Source organism: Sinocyclocheilus grahami, unplaced genomic scaffold (genome assembly GCF_001515645.1).
Source record: "Sinocyclocheilus grahami isolate Dianchi unplaced genomic scaffold, SAMN03320097.WGS_v1.1 scaffold212.1, whole genome shotgun sequence".
Classification (NCBI taxonomy): Eukaryota; Metazoa; Chordata; class Actinopteri; order Cypriniformes; family Cyprinidae; genus Sinocyclocheilus; species Sinocyclocheilus grahami.
This window is the reverse complement of record NW_015505391.1, coordinates 700373-724772: the sequence shown is the minus strand read 5'-3', so window position 1 is coordinate 724772 and position 24400 is coordinate 700373. Positions and strand designations below refer to the sequence as shown.

Below are 24400 nucleotides of genomic sequence, written 5' to 3'. Positions count from 1 at the left end.
ATTATGAACCTTTCAAATAGCATAATAGGGCCACTTTAAAAGTTGATGTCTACATTGATATATAAAATGTTTGGTTTAATTTTGCACTTTTTCATCAAATAAAATGATATGCCATTTAAGTCAGAGTAAAACTTACTAAGGTTAATGACTTTTGCCTAGTCAAAAATTTATGGTATGAACATTGATCATGACACCCTCAGATCCCATATTCAAAAGCGACACAAATGACAGAGAAGTTTGAAGAAAAATATGTTAAATTAGAACAGACGAGAACAGATTAGACCTTGGTAGAATAATTTTTTCAGCATTTAATTGCAAGATACATTTCAGATAAATAGCATAAACCTTTACATTCTCTCTGAGAATCAACACTGGATTAGAGAAGAAGGGGAATCTGATTGCAATCTTCTCGACGTCCCAGAAGACCTACACCTCCCAGCATGGCCGATACACTCTTCCCACCATGCACCTCATGGTGTCCCTTCTGATGATGGCGATGCTTGGGCTCAGGTCTGGTCCGACATCTCTGCGCTCCGTGCTGAGAAGGCTCTCGGGGAGACTGAGATGAGGGACTCCTCTGTTCAGAGATGTTAGGGTCCTCAGCAGATTGGAGTCGGCCACCACGATGATCCTGGAGTTGCCTGGTGCGGATCTCAGAGCGTTCTCCTCCAAGCTGTCACTCAAACCTTGCAGATCTGGCTCCGTGTCTTCAGCTTTGGTCATGGGGATGGCAGCGGTTCTGAAGAAGCACTCAGACAAAAGTGCAACAGAGATGAGGACAGTACCAATGGAAAGCTTCATTCTTGATCCCGAGTGTTTCTTCAGTGGTTCAGCTACTGTCTCCTGTGTTGTCTTGCAAGCTGGTCTGATGATGGTGGCGACTTGGTCCATTTTTATAGGCCTACCGGCCATTGTCTGCAATGTGCCACGTTCTCCTTAGATTCATCTTTGTCTTGGTTTCTCATGAGTATGTGGCTATTAACAAAAACACAAAATCTCACTGAGAACCTGATGAGACCACTGACAGAGTTCAAGCATTTTGTTTGGTGGAAAGTTGATTAAGATTTCCTGCAACGTGGCTTGTGTTCAGCATGGAGACTGCAGGGTTCCACTGAGTGGGCATCCTAAGAGGGGATGTAATTCCAGAATCCTCACACTTTGAAACAATATGAGTGGATTACAGACCTGTTGAAGAGTCCAAGTTAATAATAACTATTTTCTCATTAGAATCACAAGACAAAGTCATCAATAGAGGCTCTAGCCCTAGTAGCCCAAAAATAAATGGCTATATTCACATTGATTATACTTGAATAATTTATATTTTGATTAATTAAAATCTTCTACACCACCACATTTCCTCTCCCACTGGGTGTTTCTGTACATGGCAATATGATGAAATGAACTTTCTCACTCAAAATAAACGGAGAAAAAATTCACAGTAGAGTTGATTGATTGTGCAGATGTGAGGAGAATGACTGAATGACTGGTTTGCTCTTTGTGGGTCATTTACAAAGATTCTGTTATGGCCTGACTGGTCAAAATGCATGAAACACATTATTGTCTTGAAAAAAAAAAACTTCTAAAAACACACTTTGCATACTTATGCACTTTTGTATGCAATGTTGTAGTATAAATACAGCACAATTAGTGTGATCACACTGAAAATTCCAACAAGAAAAAGTTAACTTTAAACACCTGGATGATGCACTAAATAAACATGGAATATTGAACACTTTGTGCAGCTTTAATTACATTATGGAAAGAGAGGTGCTATCAGACTCTGATGCTGGATGATAATATAACTATCTTAAACTATAGTATGTAGTATAGTGCATAGTTTAAGCGCATAGTGTATAGTGTCATTTGGGACACTACAGCCCTGTCCCAAATCGCACCCTAAACCCTCGCGATCTTCCTCTGAGTCCACACTTTCATGACGTAATGCTGCTTTGACTGTCGGGTATAAGTCTGCTTGCAGAAGTGCGCATCGAGGGTGCATAGTTGCCACAAAGGGGGCGCTTGCGAGCACCCTTCTTAAAGATAAAATGACGAATGGGACACCCTACGGTCTTGTGGACTTAACGGACATGAAGTGTGCCATTTGGGACAGGGCCTACTACTGTTTTTGCTACATATGTACATGATACCTTAAAGGCCCATTTACATAAAGACTGATAACAATAAAGAAAACTATAATGATAACTATATTCACACCAACGCACGATAACAATCTGTTTATTTTAAGCAAGTGCTGCAGGTTATGTCATCTGCGCTTTAAATGCTCAAGCTCTTTAAATGGATTCTGATTGGCTGTCAATGTTTTTATCATTCATCAGCAGGAAAAAAAATTGTTCTGAAAGTGATTCCAAACGATATTGTTCCCCTGTGTCGTTATTGTTTTATATTCAGAATAATTTTTTTAACTATATCTTTCGCATTATTGTTATTGTTATCGTTATCGTCCTTGGTGTGAACGGGCCTTAAAGAAAAAATTTTGTAACCATGTACACACCCTCAAGATGTCCCAAACCTATATGAGTTTCTTTCTTCTGTTGAGCACAAAATAATATATTTCGAAGAATGTTGGTTACCAAACAATTGACATTAGCAATTGACTAGTTACTACTTGTGATCAGAATATTTTTGTTGTGCATCATTTTCAATCAAGCTGTAGTAAGACTGTAGAAACCGATCAAGACCCAAGTAACCACATAGCTATACTCTGTGTAGTGGTTGGTGCTCGCATCACCAGTGGCATTGTGATTTTTGGATCACATGTCACTTAAAGTGTGGTTATGGGTATATCAGATGACCATATCCCCCCTTTCTTAGTTCAGGGAACCAGTCAGAGACTTTTATTTGGCAGAACACTCCCAACAGGAGTAAGGGATGCTGCGGGATGCTGATCTCCTGGAGTTCCAAAGAGTCCTAAAATCGGGAATAGGCAGATGAGGCTCTGAAGTAGGTGCAGAAGGTCCTTAATCTGGAACACACAGATGAAAGTACCTTGAAGTGAAGGTTTGCTCGCCTGAGCTTAACCTTGTTACAAGCAGTGTATGTCTTCTGTTTCTCTGGCCACAGACCCAGAGACTCAGGTAAATCCACTTTTGTCTCTTAGGGATGAAGTCTTAAGACACTCAAAGCATGGTTGTATCTGTTGATGTCTCACTGGACGAGCCAGAGACTGTGGTGTAGTGTGTCTGCTATCGTCTCACTAGACGGAGACTCAGAACTTGGTTGTATCTGTTAATGTCTCACTGGACGAGCCAGAGACTGTGGTGTAGTGTGTCTGCTATCGTCTCACTAGACGGAGACTCAGAACTTGGTTGTATCTGTTAATGTCTCTCCATAGTGGGTCAGAGACTCAGAATGTGGTGTCTCTGTTAGAAGTTTTCACGGGTCCAAAAATTTGTGCCCAAACCCAAAGAGGCATGGAAATATTTTACCTGGAACTGACTTGGACCTATCTATTAAACCGGATCTGCACAGAACCAAAAAATGTCATAAATGTACTACTCAGAACCAACCCGGACCCATCTATTTTTTGAAAGCTTGACCCGGACCCGAATCACTACTGCTTTCATACTTTTCTGGACCTTGACAGTGTAATTTACTTGGCAGTCAATCGGACAGTCACAAGCCTTCCGGTTTTCATCCAAAATATCTTAAATTGTGTTCCAAAGACAAAATTTCATTTTGGGGTGGAGTTAACTGACGAAAATTACCATAATTTGCACGATGGAAGAATTATCGTCTTGTCGTATAACCATTCAAAAACTCGGCAGAATTTATGTGACCGCTGCACCTGATGTTCATAAACTTTCATTACTGGTAAGTGTTTTTTTTTTTGCTTTGTGAACTGGCCGAGCCTTAATGATTCTGTTTCTTTACATGTATTTGTTTACTGATCGTTGCATGCAATTGTGAAATACAGCATTTTTTAAATTGGCTATTCGTTGTGTAAATTTAACTGTGCCATCAGGTCGGGTCGGATCGGGTCGGATCAGATGATCTCGGTTACAGGCCGGGTACGGGCCGGGTTCGGGCTTCAGTTTAAAGCCCGTGCAGACCTTTACTCTGGGCACATAAAGTCCAAACATGATGTAACTGGCATGAATGCATTAATTTGTCCGTTAACAGATAAATTTGTGTAAGATGTTGCACTACACATAACTGCCACTAAGAAATCTTATTTCTCTGAATAAGTATGAAATGAATGTGTTGTAGTTTGCATCAATTTCAAGGTTTCAAAGCATAGTTAGTATGGATTTGAATGGATCACTGTGGCCTCCCTTTGTTTCATCCGGCGCTGCTACATCCTGAGGTCCTAAGGAATTGTTATAGCGGTCACAGGCCAAAACCTTAGGACTTAGTCTCTTGATGGGTCATCGGCCTCATCTAGGATGGTGGAGTCTGCATATAAGAAGCTTGAGAAGGTTGAGCAGCTGCTATCTGGTGCAGTCTTAACAACCTGGAGCTTAACACGCTCAAAACAGTGGAGATGATTGTGGACTTCAGGAGAAATCCCCCAGCACTCCCCCCACTCACGATCATGAGCAGCACTGTGGCAGCAGTGCACCACCATCTCTCAGGACCTGAAGTGGGACAATCACATTGACTCCATTGTGAAAAATGCCTGGCAGAGGTTGTATTTCCTGTGCCAGCTGAGGAAGTTCAACCTGCCACTGGAGCTGCTCACCCAGTTCTACTCAGTTGTCATTGAGTCTGTCCTGTGTTCGTTTTTAAACGTCTGGTATTCAGCTACCAAATCAGACATCAGGAGACTACAACTGACAGTCTGGATTGCTGAGAAGATTATTGGTACCCCCTGCCTAACCACCAAGAACTTTATGCCTCTAGAGTGAGGAAAAGAGCTAGGAAAATCACCCTGAATCCCTCACATCAAGCCAACTTTCTCTTTGAACTGTTGCCCTCTGGCCAGCACTACAGGGCACTGAGCACAAGAACAGCCAGGCATAGGAACAGATTTTTCCCTCATGCCATATTCCAACTGAACATCTCAGGACTGTACATCTGTACATAACTTCTCAAAACTTTTCATCTGTAAGTAACACATTTTCACATTCAAAATTCTGTCTACTGGTATTTTTTTCTCTATAATTTCTATGACAATATAGTTATTATTTTAAAATGTATTGTCTAATCTCTTTATTATTAGTGTTATATTTAATTTTTTATCTTAAATTATATGTATGTCTGCACCATGTCTGTACTTCAGCACTGGAAGCTCCTGTCACCAAGATGAATTCCTTGTGTATGTAAACACACTTAGCAATAAAGCTCTTTCTGATTCTGATTCTGAAAGGCAGAAACCGCATGTGGACAAATGAGAAGTCCTGTCCTTCTCGGGCTTGATACCAGAAGTATTTTGCCCTCTAAGTGGTGTCTGGCCATTGTCCTAGCATCCTTATCTGATGGTGTTTTGGATATTTGTTTGTGTTAGTCCACCAAGATCCAATCAAAATGCAGCAAAATGTTCTCCTCTGCTGCAATCGGAGAGATGGGTTTGGAAAGAACTGTTTACCTGGCAACCACCCACAACACCTTAGCTCCAGGTTTTGCACAGGAAAAACCATTACTCACATTTTGTTTTTCAGGATATTTAAAAAACTTAAACATGTTTTCTTTTAACTGTCTTTCGGGGGTGTAACATCTACTTTCAGAGTTTTATACTTAATCTTATACGCATGTTTATTCTTTCTTTTGCTCATTAATTTAGACACATTCTTTTAAGAAGTTCTGTGTGTATAGTTTGTGCATAAATCTGGCGTAATTGTACAACCATTATTTTAAATGACTTCAGATCTTGATTGGATTTCCGAGAACTCAATAGAAAGTTTGATTAAAGCTATAGTGGCAGATGTTGATGGGGATTGAGTCATGGTGATTGTTTGGGGAAAATCCTGAGAGAGAACCCTCACAGTCATCTGCTCTACAACATCTCTATCCATTAACACTTGATTTGGCTTGACAATAAACAGAAATCTTACTACACGCTCTATGAACTCTAAATAGGAAGAGAAAGAAAAAGGAAGCAGGAAGCAGATAAATGTGATGGGTCTTTCCTTGACTGTTGATGGAAAAAATAATCAGCCTAAGAAAAAACAACAATGAGAATGTGGAACTGAATCATGATGACAGATAACTTGCACCAATATAGAGAGAAACAAAACAACGGCACCATGATTTAGCTTTCATTTACTTGAAGAAAATGGAAAACTGTCTCTGAAGATAAGGTTTGCACTGGCCTCAACACTCTATTATTCTTCTCTGTTTCAGAAAATCATTTCTAATTCACTGATGCTAGTCACAATGTGTCTCAATAGTACAAGTGATGAATATTAAAGGGTTAGTTCACCCAAAAATGAAATTAACCTGTGTTTTACTCACCCTCGAAGCATCCTAGGTGTATATGAATTTCTTCTTTCAGAAGAATCCAGTCGGAGTTATATAAAAAATTGTCCTGGCTATTCCAAGCTCTATCATTGCAGTCAGCAGGTGTTGCAGTTGAACAGTCCACAAGTCGTTATCAGTCATACAGGCGGATGACGCAGGACGTATGCGCAGCGCGCGCTCTGAGATATGCTAGTCTCGCGAGTTTGTTTACAGGAGCAAAGGAAGCAAAGTTTCCTTACTTTAGCAAAGGAAAACCAGTCTCCTCTTGGTTTATATCGAAATACTCCGACATTTGTCTTTCCAAATCCTCGGTTTGTACTTCTAATTCCTGACCGGCATTTTGTTTTGTTCTCTCTCCGCATTCGTCACTAATCACGCAAACGCCGATGACATACATCATCCGCCGGAACGGCTTCCGCGTATTACAGAAACCAGAAGTGAGAGAAAAGTGTTTATTACGTTTGAAATATGGATATTTTTCTTACAAAAACACATGGATTCGCTACAGGAGGCCTTTATTCACCCCCCGGAGCCGTGTGAGGCACGTTATATTATTGATGCACACACTTTATTTGACGACTTGTGGACTGTTCAACTGCAACACCCGCTGACTGCAATGATAGAGCTTGGAATAGCCAGGACAATTTTTAATATAACTCCGACTGAATTCGTCTGAAAGAAGAAAGTCATATACACCTAAGATGCCTAGAGGGTGAGTAAAACATGGACTAATTTTCATTTTTGGGTGAACTAACCCTTTAACTATTTTCAGAAAATTAATCCACAAATGAATGACAATTGAAATGTATTCAATGCATATCTGTATTTACAATATATGGACGCAAATATTAGAAATCTCTTCATAGACTTACTTCACAGTGGCATGTCACCCTATTAATTTATTCTTGGGTTTTAGCTTAGTGCATAACTCATTCTGGATCATAGTGCATATCTCAAATTGTGAGGCTTATGGAGGAGAAAAAACTCACCTGCGTCACATTTAGCATACCTTTGCAGTATTCTATGTCATTTTGTAGAGAGTCGTGCAAGTAGTGTGTTTACAAACATCATTTGAACATCAATTAAAACATGGTATCCTTCACATGGAAAAAAACTAACTAACTCCGTGCTCAATTTGAGATAATACTATCGTTCTAAAATTCATATAGTCTATGGCAGAGTACATGGTATGCACATTAATATAATTGGGGGTGGACTTTTTTGACTTGTGCCTGTACGTAATCACCTAGCAACCATCCAGGACACCCTAGCAACCATATACTTCCTATAAACATTGCAACTTTATATGTTTCCTTTCCCCTTAAATGGCACAGTGTATAGAACATAATTTAGGATGCAAGCATATTGTACATACAAGGGTACATATAACCAAACAAGAATATATAACACAGCATTGTTCATATTAAACAGTTGCATAGTTCATAATGCTTTTAAGTTTTTACTTGTGTATGTTTTAATGTGAAAATCACTTTAAAATAAAATGACAAGCAATTATAATAATAATTTCAAATATAAATAAAAAATTATCACCAAAATAAAATTGATGATACAATGACAGATTTATGATACAATGTTTTCCTACCTTAACTAGGAAACAAGATTGGGGGAGGGCTTTTTTTTACGCAACCACCTAGCAACCACCCAGAACACCCTAGCAACCTCTTAGAATGCCCTGAGAATCATATATCAACACCCTGGCAATGCCCTTTGCATGATGTGTTTTGCAGGGACAAACACTATTCACATTTTCTTCCGAAAATGTAGTAATCTAGTTTGAATGGTTCATTTCTCAAATAGATTTGTTAGTTGTTTAAGTTTACAGGTACTGACCCCTGTGTATCAAGGCATGTTATGGTTACTGTTGTCACAACAGCTCTCAGTATGTTTAAAAGAGTGTGTTCTCATGCGCGTGCGTGTGTATGTGTGTGTGTCCTGGGCAGGTGTTTGTGGGGTGGTTTTTGGTTTTTTTAAGGACAGCTGCAGGCCATATGCTCATAACAGAGCTGTTTCTACAACTATAAATTGAGGATGGAACAGTTGAAGAATTTTAACCATGCTCCGTCTGTTTATAGCCAACTGGACTGTAACCCTTTGTCCATTGAACACAACTGGAGCAGGGCTCTGCTCATCTGTTTAGAGCTGATGATACCTTATGTTATTAATTATAATGTAGATTTTAATAGTGAAGTCTATAATGTTTGTGTCACTAGCGGCACCAAACCCACTTGTTTGTCTCCACCACAGTAATACGACAATACAAGCAAAATGCTTGCTTGGAGTATATTTCTTAAACTAAAACCCACACTGTAAAAAATGATTTGTTGAGACCACTTGACTTAGTCAAGTCTTGTTGTTATATGAACATGTTATTTAAAGTTTTCCATTTCCCTTCAAGTTGAGGTTGTTATAACTCATCCTATTGTGTAGTGAGACACTTAAAGTTGACAGGACATGATTTTACTTGTCCACCTGACTAAAACTCAGAATCATTTTTTACAGTGCAGCCAGTTTTTAGGATTTAACCAAATTAGACAAATACTAGTTGGCCTTTGTCAGTTCTTCTCACTCTTTGCTTTGCCTGGCACCCTGAGCACTCACAGACCGCAGCTGAAGGTGTTTGTGTGCTATTGAATTGGCCCGTAAACAGTCTTACCGCCACACCTCACCATCCCAACCAGAGAAAAGAGTCTCCGAGGTCGTAGACTCTGCTCTGAAATGTGCACACCAGCTGACTATACCAGTAGCTGCCAAGCAAAACACAAGACCCTGGCTCAGGGGCCAGAGGAAAGGCAGCTTAGCCTCACTTGGAGAGGAGACAGTGCTTCCCACATAACCTGAGCCACCACTCGGCCCACAGCAGCAGAACTTTGTTATAACAACACGAAGCAGGCTGCACTGTCGTCCGAGCTGAAGTGTTATTCCAGCTATGTAAATAATAGAGCTCCCTTCTCCGTGTGATGAATAGCACATATTAACAGCCAAAAATTCTATTAAGTTCCCGAGATCCGTGTGCGGTAGTTTGCTAAAAGCCAGTACGGATAGAAATGAGCAAACTCAATCTTTTACATTCATATCTTTATCCACTTCCTGATCATATCTGAAGACACAATACACAGCCGTGTCCTTCAGTGGTGAAAGAAAATTTTCAAAAGTTATAGCACTGTACTGTACTGTCTCGGCTGGGTTAAGGACCATATTGTGATACCACAATAACAAATGTGTCAATTCTGACATTTCAAAAACAAAGAAATTGTAAAAATACTGTTGTAAATGCCAGGCATAGTAATTGTAATGCTCTGCCTGAGAAGGTACCACAGCGGTTTAGTGAAGTAATAAAATACTTTTCCAAGTTTCAGGTTTTCCAGTTTTCTCAATAATGTTTTGGTAACCTTCATCGGTGGAATCCAGAGACTCTAAAATCAAAAAGAAGGCATATTCACAATAAAATGTCCATTCACATTAGATGGAAAATCAACTCAGTACTCAACTGGTTTTTGTTCAGGACATATATTTTACATTGGACACCAAGTGTGGACTCAACATAGTACCAGAATTGTTTATTGTACAAAAGTAAGCAAAAAAGTCCTTAAATCGTACTATTGTGGATGAAGGACTTTTTGAGGATGAAGGAATGTCACACATGCTGTCTATATTGGAAACTGCCTAGGTTTGGTACAAACCTATCATTTTGATTTAATATTAATCAAAAATCGTAACTTTTTCAAAACCCAAACACATTTATACAAAATAAAGAAATTTAAGTCCAGGCCGTGAACTGAGTAGGTTGAGTCAAGGCTGAGACATAAGGAAGGTCTGAATGACGTATGAACAAGATTCTTTTTTCTTTTTTTTTTTGTGGTGAATGAAGCTTGGTTTCATGTCAGTGTCACACGAACCTCCGCAGCACTCATACACATACTGTTCTTTGGTCCAGAGATCAGATGGGACAGAGCAAATCGGCACAGACCACAAAACATATCCACAGTGTTGTAGTGTTGTAGTCTGGAGTCAAGAGTGAGTCCAAATGCTCTTGAGTCCATGGCAAGACCAAAACCATAAAAATGTCTTGGACTCAGACTAGAGGAAGAATCAAGGCAGTGTCTGAACTTGAGTACTACAACATAGCAAAAACGTCAAGTAACATTATTTATTTATATAGCATTTATGACATGTACTTATACAATACAGACTGTGTCAAAGCAGCTTCACAGTAATAAACAGGAAAATAACAGTCAGTGTAGCAGAATTCATCAGTTATAAATCAAGTTAAATATGAGCTGTACAACAGCTCTACAGATGACAATAGTGTCATTATTCAGCACAATTCAGTTCAATGGTGATTCAGTTCAGATCAATAACGTTATTGATTTGTGTTAATGTTACAAAGTTTGTGTCATTATCCAGTTTAATCCAGTTCAAATGTTGTTCTCATCCGACAGTTCTCATCAGTGCAGTTGAATCAATTGTATTACTATTAAAGAACTATTAATTGTTTTAATCCCCAAATGACCAAGCCAAAGCTTTTGTGTACAAAAACTTAAATTCACCATCAATAAAGTAATGCCGCATTATTTCCACACAGTTTTTAGTAGTGTTTGCTAAGGCTCAGGCTTAGCAGCCACAAACTGTAGAAGTACACTATCAGGCAACCACAACACACTAGCATCATGGTGGTGAGTTTTGCATGGACAAGCATCACTCACAATATCTGAAAATGAACCTAAAGGATTATTCTTCTAAATTTAACCTGTTATGACCTGCATATGTATAGTATTACAAAAAAAGAAAAGCCAAATACTCTGTGGTATGTTCAAAATAATTACAAGCAACGTGAGGATTAGATTCCTAGACTAAAGCGGCATGTAAGAAGGACAAAATTCATTACAAAACAGTTTCTGTAAGTGGTGAATTTATGTGTGTATGTGTCTTCGTTATACCACTCCATGTCTGACACTAAGTGCAAAGCCACAGAGCATCTAACAGGAAAAGAGGAAGGGGTCAGGTGATGAGACTCAATCGGCTTCTGACCAGTCTGTCCATAAAGCAAAGGAAGAATTAATTAAGGTTGGGCAAATCCTGCCAGTGTGAATGAACACACATAAGACACACTGTGAATTCTGGGTGGGGAAATGTTGTTTTAAGCTCCTGGAGCAGTGAGTGTTAGAAATGGTGCAAGTTTGAAAAAGTTTTGCACATTCTCTCTGGCTAATAGACATGCTATTTTTAAACTGGAGCAAATGGTAATGATGTTGTGCTTTGGGAGAACCTTGTCACTGGGAGGATCGACATTTTGAAGCTGCTCAGTGGCCCAGAAGTAGTGATGTGTTGACAGTTTTAGAGAACATGGCTTGTATGGTACAGTAGGTGTTTGGTGAGAGAGACTTGGAAAAAAATTTGACAACACCAAGTTTGATAAAGTCATGGAAGTCCAAACCCCCTAAAGCTATGGGGCTAGGAAAATAAATTGTGCATATTTTGTATCCATTTTGACTTCATTTGATTGTTTAGGATCTCATGAGGAAAGGAAAATCACAAATGAACGTCTTTAATATCTGAGATAAGGCTGATAGTTAAATGAAACATAACAGATAGCTCAATGAAGTCTGCGGACCAATGAAAGCAAAATATCTGAGCACTATCATTCACCTATGATATAAATTCCATTAGGAATTCAATTGGCATTTTTTATAATATTTGTTAATTAGATGGTCTTTTTTTAGGCTGTAAATATTCTGATTACTAATTTGGAACCATAAAAAGTATTTCCCAATATTTTGCATAAAAGCAATGAATCAGTCAGTGAAGATGCATTTGAGCTGGTAAAATAAGTTTTTCCTATCATGACAAGTTTTCAAATTTAAATTAGATTTTGCCCAGATTTTCATTGTGGTCGTTGAAAGTTCAGAATAAGATACTGATTTATGTAAACCCTAGCTCTAAAAATAAAATGGTCTGAATTTTACAGATTCTGTGTTTCGTTTTCTTTCTATCAATCTGTCTATGCATTTCCTCAGTAAGCATGAGACTTCGGTCACTATTCTAACCTCAGTTCAACAGTTTGGAACCCACTGGCTTGTGGTTTTGGGGATGAGTTCAGAGAAAGTACAGTGTACAACATTCAGCACAGTGTATAAGAAGTTACTGTCTGAAAGTGACTTAACAGAATGCACCAGTTCAGCTTTCTCCAAATGTTTCCCAGATTCCTGGATGCAAGTCCTATCCATCCATCCTTTGGGGAAATGCCTGGTGACATCCCACTGAGTGATGTGAAAACTGATCCACTATATGCCTATGATTACATGTCTCATACAGATGTAGCTTGTAGAGTGCAGACAGGCAGATTATGGAAGACAGATGAGGACAGACAAATGTTATATCCATCCAGTTGACATGTTTCATGGAGTTCCAATGCAACTACTCTGTTTCAAGTTATTGTATGTATGTATGTATGTATTATTAGTATTATTTATGCTACTTGGTCAAGAATTATAGTGAAACATAATTTCTTAAAAAAAAATATCTCCCTTGTCTAATTTTAAATTGTAATTTTATAACTAACATTTTTATGTACACACACACACACAAATAATTTATTTGGGTTTTCGTCGTTTTAAAAAATTGTAAAAATAAAATAAAATTTTTAACAAGAAAATTATTTTCCAAAGCCGTTGCTTATCAAACAGCGTCGTAACGCAAACAAACGTGAGTGCAATGACTTCAGAGGTTAATGAGGAAAATGAACCTGGTGGAAGGTGTTTACTGGGAAACTGGGTTGAGGAGGTGAGTTCCACACAGCATGTTTAAATAATCTTGCAGGCTGAGGCTTAGCAAAGTTTTGCTTGTGATCCTGGTACACCTGTAGTTATGAACGCTTATATCTTATCACAACTCACCTTGACAATGACATGTTACACTTTTCTTTCACGTGCTTCAGAGGGCTACAGCATTGCTAGACAGGACCGGGCCTAGATCACGTGTTCATAAGTATGGACACACTGGGATTCTTACCATGGACGTGGCTGCTAAAGTACAGGGACTCAGTACATTTAAAGCTGCTTTTAATTCTCCTAAAAGCCTTGGGGTGCGACAAAAAGGTAGGTTACAATTATACAGTGCTTAATAATAAGGATATTATGAATTCATAAATAAACATTTAAGTAAGTATAAGTGTAAGTAAGTTGTTGTTTTTTAGCATGTGTGTTTGGCAGTGCTATTTTTTAGGATTACTGATAAACTACTGTCATTTGATTTGTATTATTTGTATTTGTTATTTATTTTAATTTTACTTACATTATGTCTGAATTTATTATGTCTGTATAGGTCTTTAAGTTTTTAGTTTTATTTAATTTGAGTTATTTTAATACTTCAACAAACTAAATGGAAATGAAATAATATATATATTGAATTCATAAATGTGTATGTACATATACAGTATATATGTATGTGTGTGTGGTTGTACATACACATATGTAGTTGTTTTTTTTTGGTGTTTTGGCTTAGTGTTATGTTAGAATCATGATTATACTCTTATACCTTTTGTTCTTTAATATTTTGAATTGTTTTTAGCTTTATTTTTTTGGTTTTCATTTAAATGTTAAGTTTTGAAATTTTGTTGTATGCATTTGTCATTTTTATTTAATCTCTTTATTTTTAAAATGTGTACAGGTAGTATTTATAAAGTTTTAGCTTTTAGTTTTGGATCTGTTTTAATACTACAATTGATTGCTTCTGTTGTCCTCATTTGTAAGTCGCTTTGGATAAAAGCGTCTAATAAATGACTAAATAAACAAATAAACATTTGCTGAAAAACGACACAGCATATCGTGTTTTCAGCTGTTTAACAGATGGTTTCATGACTGTCCATTGTGTCCAAAGGATTCTTGACAAAATAATTTATGTCAGCTGAGAGAGTTTACCTCTGTGATGCACGTAAATTAGCAGAACATTGTTCAGTATGTCAGCAAAAAATAAATGTTTTAAAGACATAAAACAGGCTTATAATCCACAAATGTAACATATAGTAAAAATGCAGAACTGGTCTGAAAGGGATAGTGACAGTTCCCTTTCAGTGACGTCTGACGTTTACGTAGAAACTGACGTTAGGTAGTCCCACTTGGGTGTCCCAATCACCTCTTAGTAGTAAAAAACAGGCCATTGAAAATTGGCAAATAAAAGAGCAGTGTCATGCTGAGACTGCATTTGTGGATGGTTTATGCTCTCTGCAAGTGGTCCAGGAGCGCCATCTCTGGCTGAACTTGTGGACAAAGTGTGATTTCTTGACGACCCCATCTCCTAAGCTGGCCTTTTCGGCGACACTGGCATAGCTCTCAGACAGACCGAAAACAGACGGAAGGCCATCAAACTCATCCTGCCCCGGCGTGTGACCACTGCCTCCAGGCCGCCGAGGGCTGGTCCCCAGTCTGCTTGTTGCCAAAAGCGTCCCCCTTGCGGTTTCTGCATCTGCTCTGGCACAGCATCGGCTGCAACTCTGAGCCACCCACAGGAAGGCGATGCAGCCCATGCCCCAGGCAGCCGCTAAGCCCTCCAGGCAGACAGGGAAGCAGTAAGCAACCCGGAGATAGATGGGACTGCTCTTTTCAAGGGGGTGGTGAATACACTGCTCTTTTTTTCAAGGAGGTGGTGAATATACTGGAAGTGATGTCTCCTCACTCCCAGCCTCTACCCCCCCAACGACACAGGCTAAGAGCTTGCGTTTCGGGGGCGCGTTGCTTCCTCAGGCATAAACTGGCCACTCCCTCGTGGGATCCATGGAGCCAGATAAGTGCTATAATGCACTCATCACCCCTTCCTCGGGATGTAACGCTTCCCAGGTTGGGGTCCAGCGCTCCTCCTCGCTGCCCCTCCGTAGGTATGTCTACTGTTCCTTTGACGCCGCTCAAACAGAGCCTGGGGCCTGGCTAGTGCTTCCCTGCCCATTCCGCTGGCTCATTCGGACAATCAGACTCGACTACGTGACCCAGTTCACCAGGCCCCCACCCCAGGTTCAGTGGCACCCTATTTACCTCGGTGGCAAACAATGGTGCCTCTGTCCTGTGTGGAGATTGTGGTCCTTCTGGCAAAGGACACAATAGAGCCTGTCCCTCCAGCTGAGATGAAGGTGGTGAATATACTTCGTCTTTAATCGGATCCTACACAAGCTCTTGTTCAAGATGCTGATGCAGAGGTGCATTCTCACATGCGTTCGGCCACATGATTGGTTTGCAACGATTGACCTAAAGGACACATACTTTCATGTCTCGATGCCAATAACCCCCCCCCCACACCACACCTACACCTACACCTTTGGGCTGTCCCTGTATATTAGTGTCTTTACCAAGGGAAGTGGGCATTCGAACTCTCAACTATCTCAATGAATGGCTTTTTCTAGCTTACTGTCGAGATCTGTTGTACAAACACAGGGACCTTGTGCTCCAACACCTCAGCTTGTGCAGAGCATCTTTTTTTCTCTGTATAGAGTTGGACTTGGTCAACATGATGGCATGTCTCACAAACGAGCATGCCCAGTTCAGGAGGAAAACAGTGGTTCCGCTGAAACAATTTCAGAGGCTCCTGGAGCATATGTCAACCACAGCCGTGGTAATGCCGCTCGGATTGATACATATGAGACTGCTTCAGCACTGGCTATTTCGCCGAGTCCCGAGATGGGCTCAACCGTTGCTTCAGGGCAAAGATGTGCTGGTCTGCTTGGACAACATTGCGACCGTTGCGTAAATCAACCATCAAGGAGGTCTACGCTTCTGTCGCATGTTACAACTCGCCTGCCATTTCCTCCTCTGGAGTCAGGCACGGCTCAAGTCACTGCGCCAATCACATTCCGGGGCAGCTCAGTCATGCGGTAGACATGCTCTCACGCTCCCACAAGGATGGAGACTCCCTCCCCAGGTGGTCCAACTGATTTGGAGTCAATTCAGGGACGCTCAGGTGGACGTGTTTGCTTCCGTCGAATCCTCCCACTGTCTGCTCTTTTACTCCCTGACCGAGGGGACCCTCGGCATGGACACGCTGACACACAGCTCGCCGTGGGGCCTACACGAGTGTGCGTTTTTCCCCATGTGAGCCTTTTTGCACAGACCCTGCGCAAGATCAGGGAGGACAAGGAGCAGATCTTGTTGATTGCTCCTCTCAACAGCCCCTCCCTGACGAATCCCGCTGAGGGATTGTGGCAGGAGGGACGTAACGTCTCAATTCCCTCCTTCAGGAAACTAGGGTTACATACGTAACAGAGACGTTCTGTCAGCTGACCCAGGGATTAAAAATGTATTTTGCATTATTAAAATTCCTTTTTGTTCTTCAGCTTATATAGTAGGTCCTTTCAAATAAAGCCCTCTGTTCTTTCTGCTGCATAAATCTTTTTAATAAACTTCACTGTTGTTTTCATTTTAGGAAGACGAGCTGAACTTTTGGAAAATGATCTCATCAAAATAATAAGGTAGCTAAATAAACAAGCATTTAATGTTTAATGTTTAACAACCTCATCGTGTGTAAAACACGAGTGACATTTTATGATCCTCCCACATTTCTTGTTTCAGTAGAGGAAACAGTGGGAGAGGAGTGATGTAAGAATATTTGTGTCATGGTTAGATTCATAGTTCAAATAAATAATTTACATTTTTATTTATCATGCAACGTTCTACATAATTTTTGAACATAACCTTGACAACAAGTCTCTGACCCCAGACAAGTGGTTGTATATTGTTTATGAATTAAAGAGAGAGGGAGAGAGAGAGCGAGAGAGAGAGGGGGGAAAATATAATTCTGAAATGAGACAGTACCTCATACCCACAGATCTGGTATAGGTGGGAATGGAAAGACAAATACTGTTTTAATTTTTTAATCAACAGAAATTATAATTTTTGAACATAACCTTGACAACAAGTCTCTGACCCCAGACAAGTGGTTGTATATTGTTTATAAATTAAAGAGAGGGAGAGAGAGAGCGAGAGAGAGAGGGGGGAAAATATAATTCTGAAATGAGACAGTACCTCATACCCACAGATCTGGTATAGGTGGGAATGGAAAGACAAATACTGTTTTAATTTTTTAATCAACAGAAATCTTTCATGCTTAATTTTCTAGAGAAACAGTCAATGGATCTAAAGGTGAATGAAGAACTGTTGCATTTTCTACTTTATTTATGAAATTCTTGTTTTTATATAATCGTAAGATATCAAGGCTGAGTTGGCTCTTTCTCTATGTCAGATTGCTGTCACTGGGAATAAATGTTAGACAGACGTGCATACGTATATTTAAATCTGTTTTCTTTCATCCATCTGTTTATTTAGAGAGACTCCTTCTGCTTCACTTAGTCATGAGTCATTACTTCATCATCTCCACACATCATAGTGACTGTGTGTTATGCAATATTAAAAGCCATTTTCGAGCAGATCAGCCTGAACAAGAAGTCAGAAATTTCTTCGAAACTTATTGGGCCTGAAGCAACGATGGCAGTATGCAGTTTGTTTCTAGGCTACACGTGTCAGCTGAATAACTGCCATTGAGATCAACAGATATCACTCTTTAGGTATATTAGAACTCTTTGATTAAATTACAAATACAAACCAACAACGTAGTTTTTTAACATAATGTAATTAGTGCAGGGTGGTTTGATCAAAAATCTGTATCGATTTTTTTTGGGGGGGAGGGGATTTTTATTTTCCCCTGACTGGGTTTATATGAATCAGAAATCATAAAACAGTTGCAGAACCACTGCACTGTAATTGCAATCCTAACAAACATGTAGCATAAGTAGTTTTTAATGTAAATTAGATTGTATAATTTCAAAATTTGAAGCAAAAACAGAATGGCCTGACCTTAACTTTGACAAATTCTGCTACATAAAACATATCTGCATGAAACAAAAACTGCAAACGGGCTGAATTAAAATGCAAATTCACTCTCTGACAGCAGTCGGCGCTTATGGAACAGCAGAAATACAGCTTTTCCTTGGTTAGCGCTCTAAACAAAGCAGTGCTGCGCTTTTAAATACTACATATGCATTATAAGATGAAAAGAAAATACCATCTAAACTTTTCTGAAGACGGTCAGTTCCCCTCAAAGATACATTAAACCCCCACCCCCAATTCAGTATTTAGGATTTTTCAACATTTCGCACATGGTAAAGTGAGTTTGCTCTGCCTGCTCCAGTATTTTCTCCTCTGCGTTCATCTTCAGCGTCCCTGGCTTCTTTTAACAGCTTTACAGTTGGTTTATTTGCCCAGTTAAAAAATTAGTTGTGTGTTATTAATAGTTCTAAAGGCTCTCTAACCATTAGTCAGAAGTGTATGCAGTTAACAGGGATCCTCTCTCAATTCACAACGCTGTCTACACCGCTTAGCCACTTGTATGCCGATTTTTAAATATTCATACTGTTTGCGTAATTAATTCAAACCAGTATATCGCCCAGCACTAAATGCAATCTATTTCACAGTGATCAGATACATGCAGAGAGGAACACAGAGCCTCCAGCCCCAGAGTTGTGCTCTGTGACCAAAGCAGACTACAAGGTGGAGGGCTTTAAGTCTGTCCGTGCACCAATGGCCATGGTCTGTTTCTGTTCACCATAACTATTAAATATAACATTTTTGCTTTGACTGTACATGTGCATGTATTTGCGTGTATTTTTTGGCATTAATCCGCTCGTCTCTTCCAGGATCATGATTACACAACTGAGCAGGCCATCACAGTTTGGAGTGATAACTATCAGAAAATTCAGGTCAGAATCTACTGTGAGGTTTCATTCAATATGTTTATTTATTGCAGTACTGGAGTGGTTTTATGAATAGTGTTTTCTTTTCACAGGGTGTGACAACAGTTAAAACTAAGGATCATCCATTTAAAAGAAATGCCACTTTTAGTACACCAATTTCAACTAGATCAGCTCAATGACACAGTGCTGTGCCCATCAGAAAATGCTTTGTGAGGAATTAAAAAATATCAACATTTGATCATTTCATTATTCCCTGTCTTCATTCATGTCTTCATTTTAGTTGAGTTTATTTTAGTCACTCACTGCATTTCATGATCCCTGCATGACCATTCTGAAAAAAATCCCTGAAATTTATAATTTCTGACTTGATTAATGATTAATAAACCTAATTTAAAATGTATGTATATTCGCAACACATGTAATTTCCAAGTGTTACAACATACTTTATAGTGTGACAACATGCCCTGCTAAGTGTGTGTATATATTTTTCATGGTAAACTTGTGTAATGTTTTCCATGCCAAGTATGACTTCCTGACTTAGCAAATGTTTTAACGAAAAGCAAGTGACTAGTTAATACTACTATAATAAAATAATTTACTTGTTTTTGTGGCCAAATGAGAAAATGGTTATTTGGGTGCAGGTGACTGCCTTTTTCACCCTGAGAGAGGAGAGCTCTAACTATTTGTTGAAAATCAACTGATGCACTGTTTCTTTGGATCAGGATGGCTTACTTTCACACAGCTGTGCTGTCAGTCAGAGCTGTTCTGTTGCTGGATTCCTCTTTCATGCTTTCAGCAGGGATTAACATTGGGTAACTATGGCAACAAGTAATTTTAGACTTCATTAATTCAGTGTTTCCCTTTGTTTTTACAAAAAAAAAATTATCTGAGGAACTCCACAGAAAGCCTGTGAACTGGCTTGATTCCTAAACAATTTAATCTTGTTGCTTCAAGGAAAAATACATTTAAATTATTTTCTCTCTCTGTGTGTGTGTGTGTGTGTGTGTGTGTGCATATTTATGTGGTTTATGAGGACACAAATTTGTATAATAACATGGGTATGACATAGGTATTACAACGAGAAGGGGATTTATGAGGACAGCTTCAGTGTCCCCGTAATTCAAAAGGCTTATAAATAATTCAGAATAAGTTTTTTTGAAAATCTAAAAATGCAGAAAGTTTCCTGTGAGGGGTAGGTTTAGGGGTAGGGTTGGTGTAGGGCAATAGAAAATGCGCTTTGTACAGTATAAAAACCATTACGCCTATGGAGAGTCCCCATAAACCATAAAAACAAACCTGTGTGTGTGTGTGTGCGTGTGCGTTTGTGTGTGTGTCTAGCCAAAATTCAGCTCCTGAACAGTATCAATGTTTTTATACTGTCTTCCTAATTAATTACACAGACTTCACAAAGTCATAATTTGAAACCAACAGAAGGTGATTTTGACTTCTATTTATTAATAATTGCTTTTTTGTAATGAAACAATTATAAACCGAAAGCTGTGACTATATTTCATAAAGCCCTGGTAAAGCATGTTTGTTACTGAGTATATATCGGTGTGCAAAGCTTTGCAGAATGACCACTTGGCAACAGCACTGACTGTGACGGAGCTGCTGGTGGGCGGTAATTAAGAATCATGGGGACGAGAAGCAGCTGTGATCATGAGTTCACACACACACACGCAGAAAGTTTCCTGTGAGGGGTAGGTTTAGGGGTAGGGTTGGTGTAGGGCAATAGAAAATGCGCTTTGTACAGTATAAAAACCATTACGCCTATGGAGAGTCCCCATAAACCATAAAAACAAACCTGTGTGTGTGTGTGTGCGTGTGCGTTTGTGTGTGTGTCTAGCCAAAATTCAGCTCCTGAACAGTATCAATGTTTTTATACTGTCTTCCTAATTAATTACACAGACTTCACAAAGTCATAATTTGAAACCAACAGAAGGTGATTTTGACTTCTATTTATTAATAATTGCTTTTTTGTAATGAAACAATTATAAACCGAAAGCTGTGACTATATTTCATAAAGCCCTGGTAAAGCATGTTTGTTACTGAATATATATCGGTGTGCAAAGCTTTGCAGAATGACCACTTGGCAACAGCACTGACTGTGACGGAGCTGCTGGTGGGCGGTAATTAAGAATCATGGGGACGAGAAGCAGCTGTGATCATGAGTTCATAGTGTCCTCTCTCTCTCTATATATATATACACACACACACACACACACACACACACACACACAGGGGGGGCCAATCCTGCTCCTGGAGGGCCAGTGTCCTGCAGATAGTGACTATATCAGCCATATCAGAGAAACAGCCATAGTGGATGTGAGATCAATGAATACACAGCAACACACACTCTCACACCCTCCAAACACATCGATGCCTTGATGCTGTAATGCACACAATCATATATTCATCAAAACAACCAGACACATAAAGACATTCACATACACACAAGACATTTACACATATACTCAGATTCACCCTCTGCAACCAACAAAAAGGATCAAACAAGGTTTTTTTTAGACTTCATATCATCTTACATTGTTTCTACATTCTTATTGCATTGTCCATTCTTACAGTATTGTTCTTTTCAAAATCTTCAACATATACTGTAGTTCAACTCTATACACAAACTATACTTCATAAGTATGGTTAAAATATGGGGATTTTTATGTTGCTTCAGTCCTGGAGTCCATTGTAGTGGACATGAAAAGAATATATAATAATAAAAAGAGTTGACACAAATTTTGTTTTTTTAGACTCATTTCTATATTGGAGAAGAGCAAATATAAAGTTGATAAAAAAATGTAAAAAAATAAATAGTACTGTGAAAAGTCTGGTCTGAAAGGGTTAAATGGTTTTGAGTACTTTTCAATAGGTTTTATTTTTAGGTTGTGATCAATAAGGAGTATTTAGTGGAGTATTTAGCTTAAGTGTTGCCGTTAATGTAGCTCTGAGAAAGAGTGAGCTATTCAAGTGCATAAGTATGGTTAAAATATGGGGATTTTTATGTTGCTTCAGTCCTGGAGTCCATTGTAGTGGACATGAAAAAAATATATAATAATAAAAAGAGTTGACACAAATTTTGTTTTTTAGACTCATTTCTATATTGGAGAAGAGCAAATATAAAGTTGATAAAAAAATGTAAAAAAATAAATAGTACTGTGAAAAAAAATCAGGTCTGAAAGGGTTAAATGGTTTTGAGTACTTTTCAATAGGTTTTATTTTTAGGTTGTGATCAATAAGGAGTATTTAGTGGAGTATTTAGCTTAAGTGTTGCTGTTAATGTAGCTCTGAGAAAGAGTGAGCTATTCAAGTGTGCAATTTTCTCTTTGTCTCTTGTGCCAATAAGCTGCAAAGCCCTTTGGGAAGGTGTATTGAGTGGGAAAGAGCCCTTCTGGAAGGATTCATTAATATTCACAATTCCTTACTGTTGAGACTATATTTACAAGAGTTTTGCTAATAATGACAACACAAGAACCTGCTTTTAATTCAGTTTATTGAACAAAATATCTTACAATGTCTTGGATATACATATATACAAATATTACATTATGATAAAACTTCACTCTGTCCTCAGTCTTGACAACCACCATTCAATGCACTTGAATGTGTTAAAAAAATGCCAAATACACATCACCAGTTTCCAAAAATCTAAATACAGAAAGCACAAAAAATAAGACTTTCACCCAGAAAAACATACTTAACTGTCAGCACAAGAAATCTTAACTGTAAAAAAAAAAACACAACTATACAATTTTTGCAGTTTTAAAGCAGGTATGAAATATACCTGAATTAACCTCCCTCAAAAGGTATTATAATGTGTTGTTCCATGCAAGAGTGAGAAACCCTTTCAGACACAGAACAAGTATATGAAACAGTGGCTCTGGTCCTGGTGACTTCCTGTCATCAGCAGTGCTCTCAGATAACATAGACATCTGTCTTCTCTCCCAGAAGCCAATATGTTCTCATTTTGCCTTTACCCTAAAAGAGAGGAACAACACCAATCAATAGCATGCATCAATGAGCACTCAAACAGCTCGCTGGAGGAACTAATCAACAAAGCAATATGCTCTTTCTTAATTAAAAAAGACTAAATAATTCTGCAAAGACAGGTCGTGGAAATTTAACCTCTATGGTGATCCAGACATTTTAAGTCTCAGATTGGTATGAAAGGCCAACATCAACACAATAAATCATGTTCAGATTTCTCAGGACTTATGTAGCATTGCATGAAGCAGATATCTGAAAATCTGAAAGTGATGGGAACAGATTATCTATCGTTTTGGTGGAAAAAATATTGCCTAATACCTAAAGGATTTTGTACAGAATTTCTATTGCACGCATAGTGTGGAGCATATCGTCAAGGATTCAAATAGAATTTATTAAAAATCTTCTAAGGGATTGAAACTAAGATACTGCAGTCATTGGATAGTGTTTAATAGTAATCACAATTCTATTTGAGTTTTAAAATCATTAAAGATTGTGCTATAAAATGCTCAAATGCTCTAAATCTAGTGTGTGTGTGTGTGTGTGTGTGTTATGTTGGAAAACAAAAATTACCATTCTGATTATTTAGGAATTCGGTAAAGAAGATTAGAAGAAAGAATTCCTTTAAAGAAAATTAGACCACACTTTATAATAAGTATTCACTAATAAAGTACTTACAATTAATTTGCAAATTATTAGTTTATAGTTAATTCATAGTTTATAGATGCTATACAAACAGTGAGTTCTTCATTCATCATCACTGAAACGAACCAAATTCTTATTGTTTAATTAGCTCATGTGTAAAGAGTTAGATCATGCTTTGTTAACAACTTATTAACCATAGATAGTTCTCACTTTAGATTAGGTCACGGAATATGGGAAAATTAATTAAGTGCTTTAAACCAACCTTTGCTTTTACATACAGTATAACTGTATAATAACTGTATATTCTGTCCTGTAACCCTAAACCTACCCATCACAGAAAACTAGAGAGAGAGAGAGAGAGAGAGTTTTCTGTAAGGGTAGGTTTAGGGGTAGGTGTGTGTGTGTGTGTGTGTGTGTGTGTGTGTGTGTGTGTGTGTGTGTGTCCTTAATGTATTTGTAATCATTTTAAGGGATGGTGAATATGAATGCAATTTATGATCAATGAAGGTTGGTTTAAAGCACTTAATTAATGACATTTTCCCATTTTCCGTGACCTAATCTAAAGTGAGAACTATTTATTCCTTATTACCAATCACA

General features: G+C 38.5%; 3 protein-coding genes across 3 annotated transcripts in view; 1 reads left to right on the top strand and 2 right to left on the bottom strand.

The window, feature by feature from the left end:
• Positions 1–311: 311 nt before the first annotated feature.
• Positions 312–856, bottom strand: pmchl (pro-melanin-concentrating hormone, like). Its single transcript, XM_016286631.1, has one exon. It carries the CDS (start codon positions 799–801, stop codon positions 427–429), a length of 375 nt encoding a protein of 124 aa, XP_016142117.1. The 5' UTR covers positions 802–856; the 3' UTR covers positions 312–426.
• Positions 857–13082: 12226 nt separating this feature from the next.
• Positions 13083–19344, top strand: LOC107596030 (sperm-associated antigen 8-like). The gene is made up of 6 exons (XM_016286629.1): positions 13083–13218; positions 13373–13532; positions 16843–16888; positions 18887–19001; positions 19109–19171; positions 19258–19344. Exons 1-6 carry the CDS (start codon positions 13150–13152, stop codon positions 19342–19344), a joined length of 540 nt encoding a protein of 179 aa, XP_016142115.1. The 5' UTR covers positions 13083–13149.
• Positions 19345–22650: 3306 nt separating this feature from the next.
• The window catches only part of npr2 (natriuretic peptide receptor 2), a 56885-nt gene continuing 55135 nt past the window's right edge, over positions 22651–24400 (bottom strand). The window contains exon 22 of the mRNA XM_016286594.1: positions 22651–23152. Coding sequence (XP_016142080.1) covers positions 23090–23152 — 63 coding nt within the window. The 3' untranslated portion in view covers positions 22651–23089. The remainder of the gene's footprint in view (positions 23153–24400) is intronic.

Excerpts from the sequence above, each read along its gene's own strand:
- pmchl (XM_016286631.1), bottom strand. The coding sequence starts at position 801 with ATGAAGCTTTCCATTGGTACTGTCCTCATCTCTGTTGCACTTTTGTCT.
- LOC107596030 (XM_016286629.1), top strand. The coding sequence starts at position 13,150 with ATGACTTCAGAGGTTAATGAGGAAAATGAACCTGGTGGAAGGTGTTTA. Across the intron at positions 16,889-18,886 it reads GATCTCATCAAAATAATAAG|TGATCAGATACATGCAGAGA; the intron begins GTAGCTAAATAA and ends TCTATTTCACAG. Across the intron at positions 19,002-19,108 it reads TCCGTGCACCAATGGCCATG|GATCATGATTACACAACTGA; the intron begins GTCTGTTTCTGT and ends CGTCTCTTCCAG.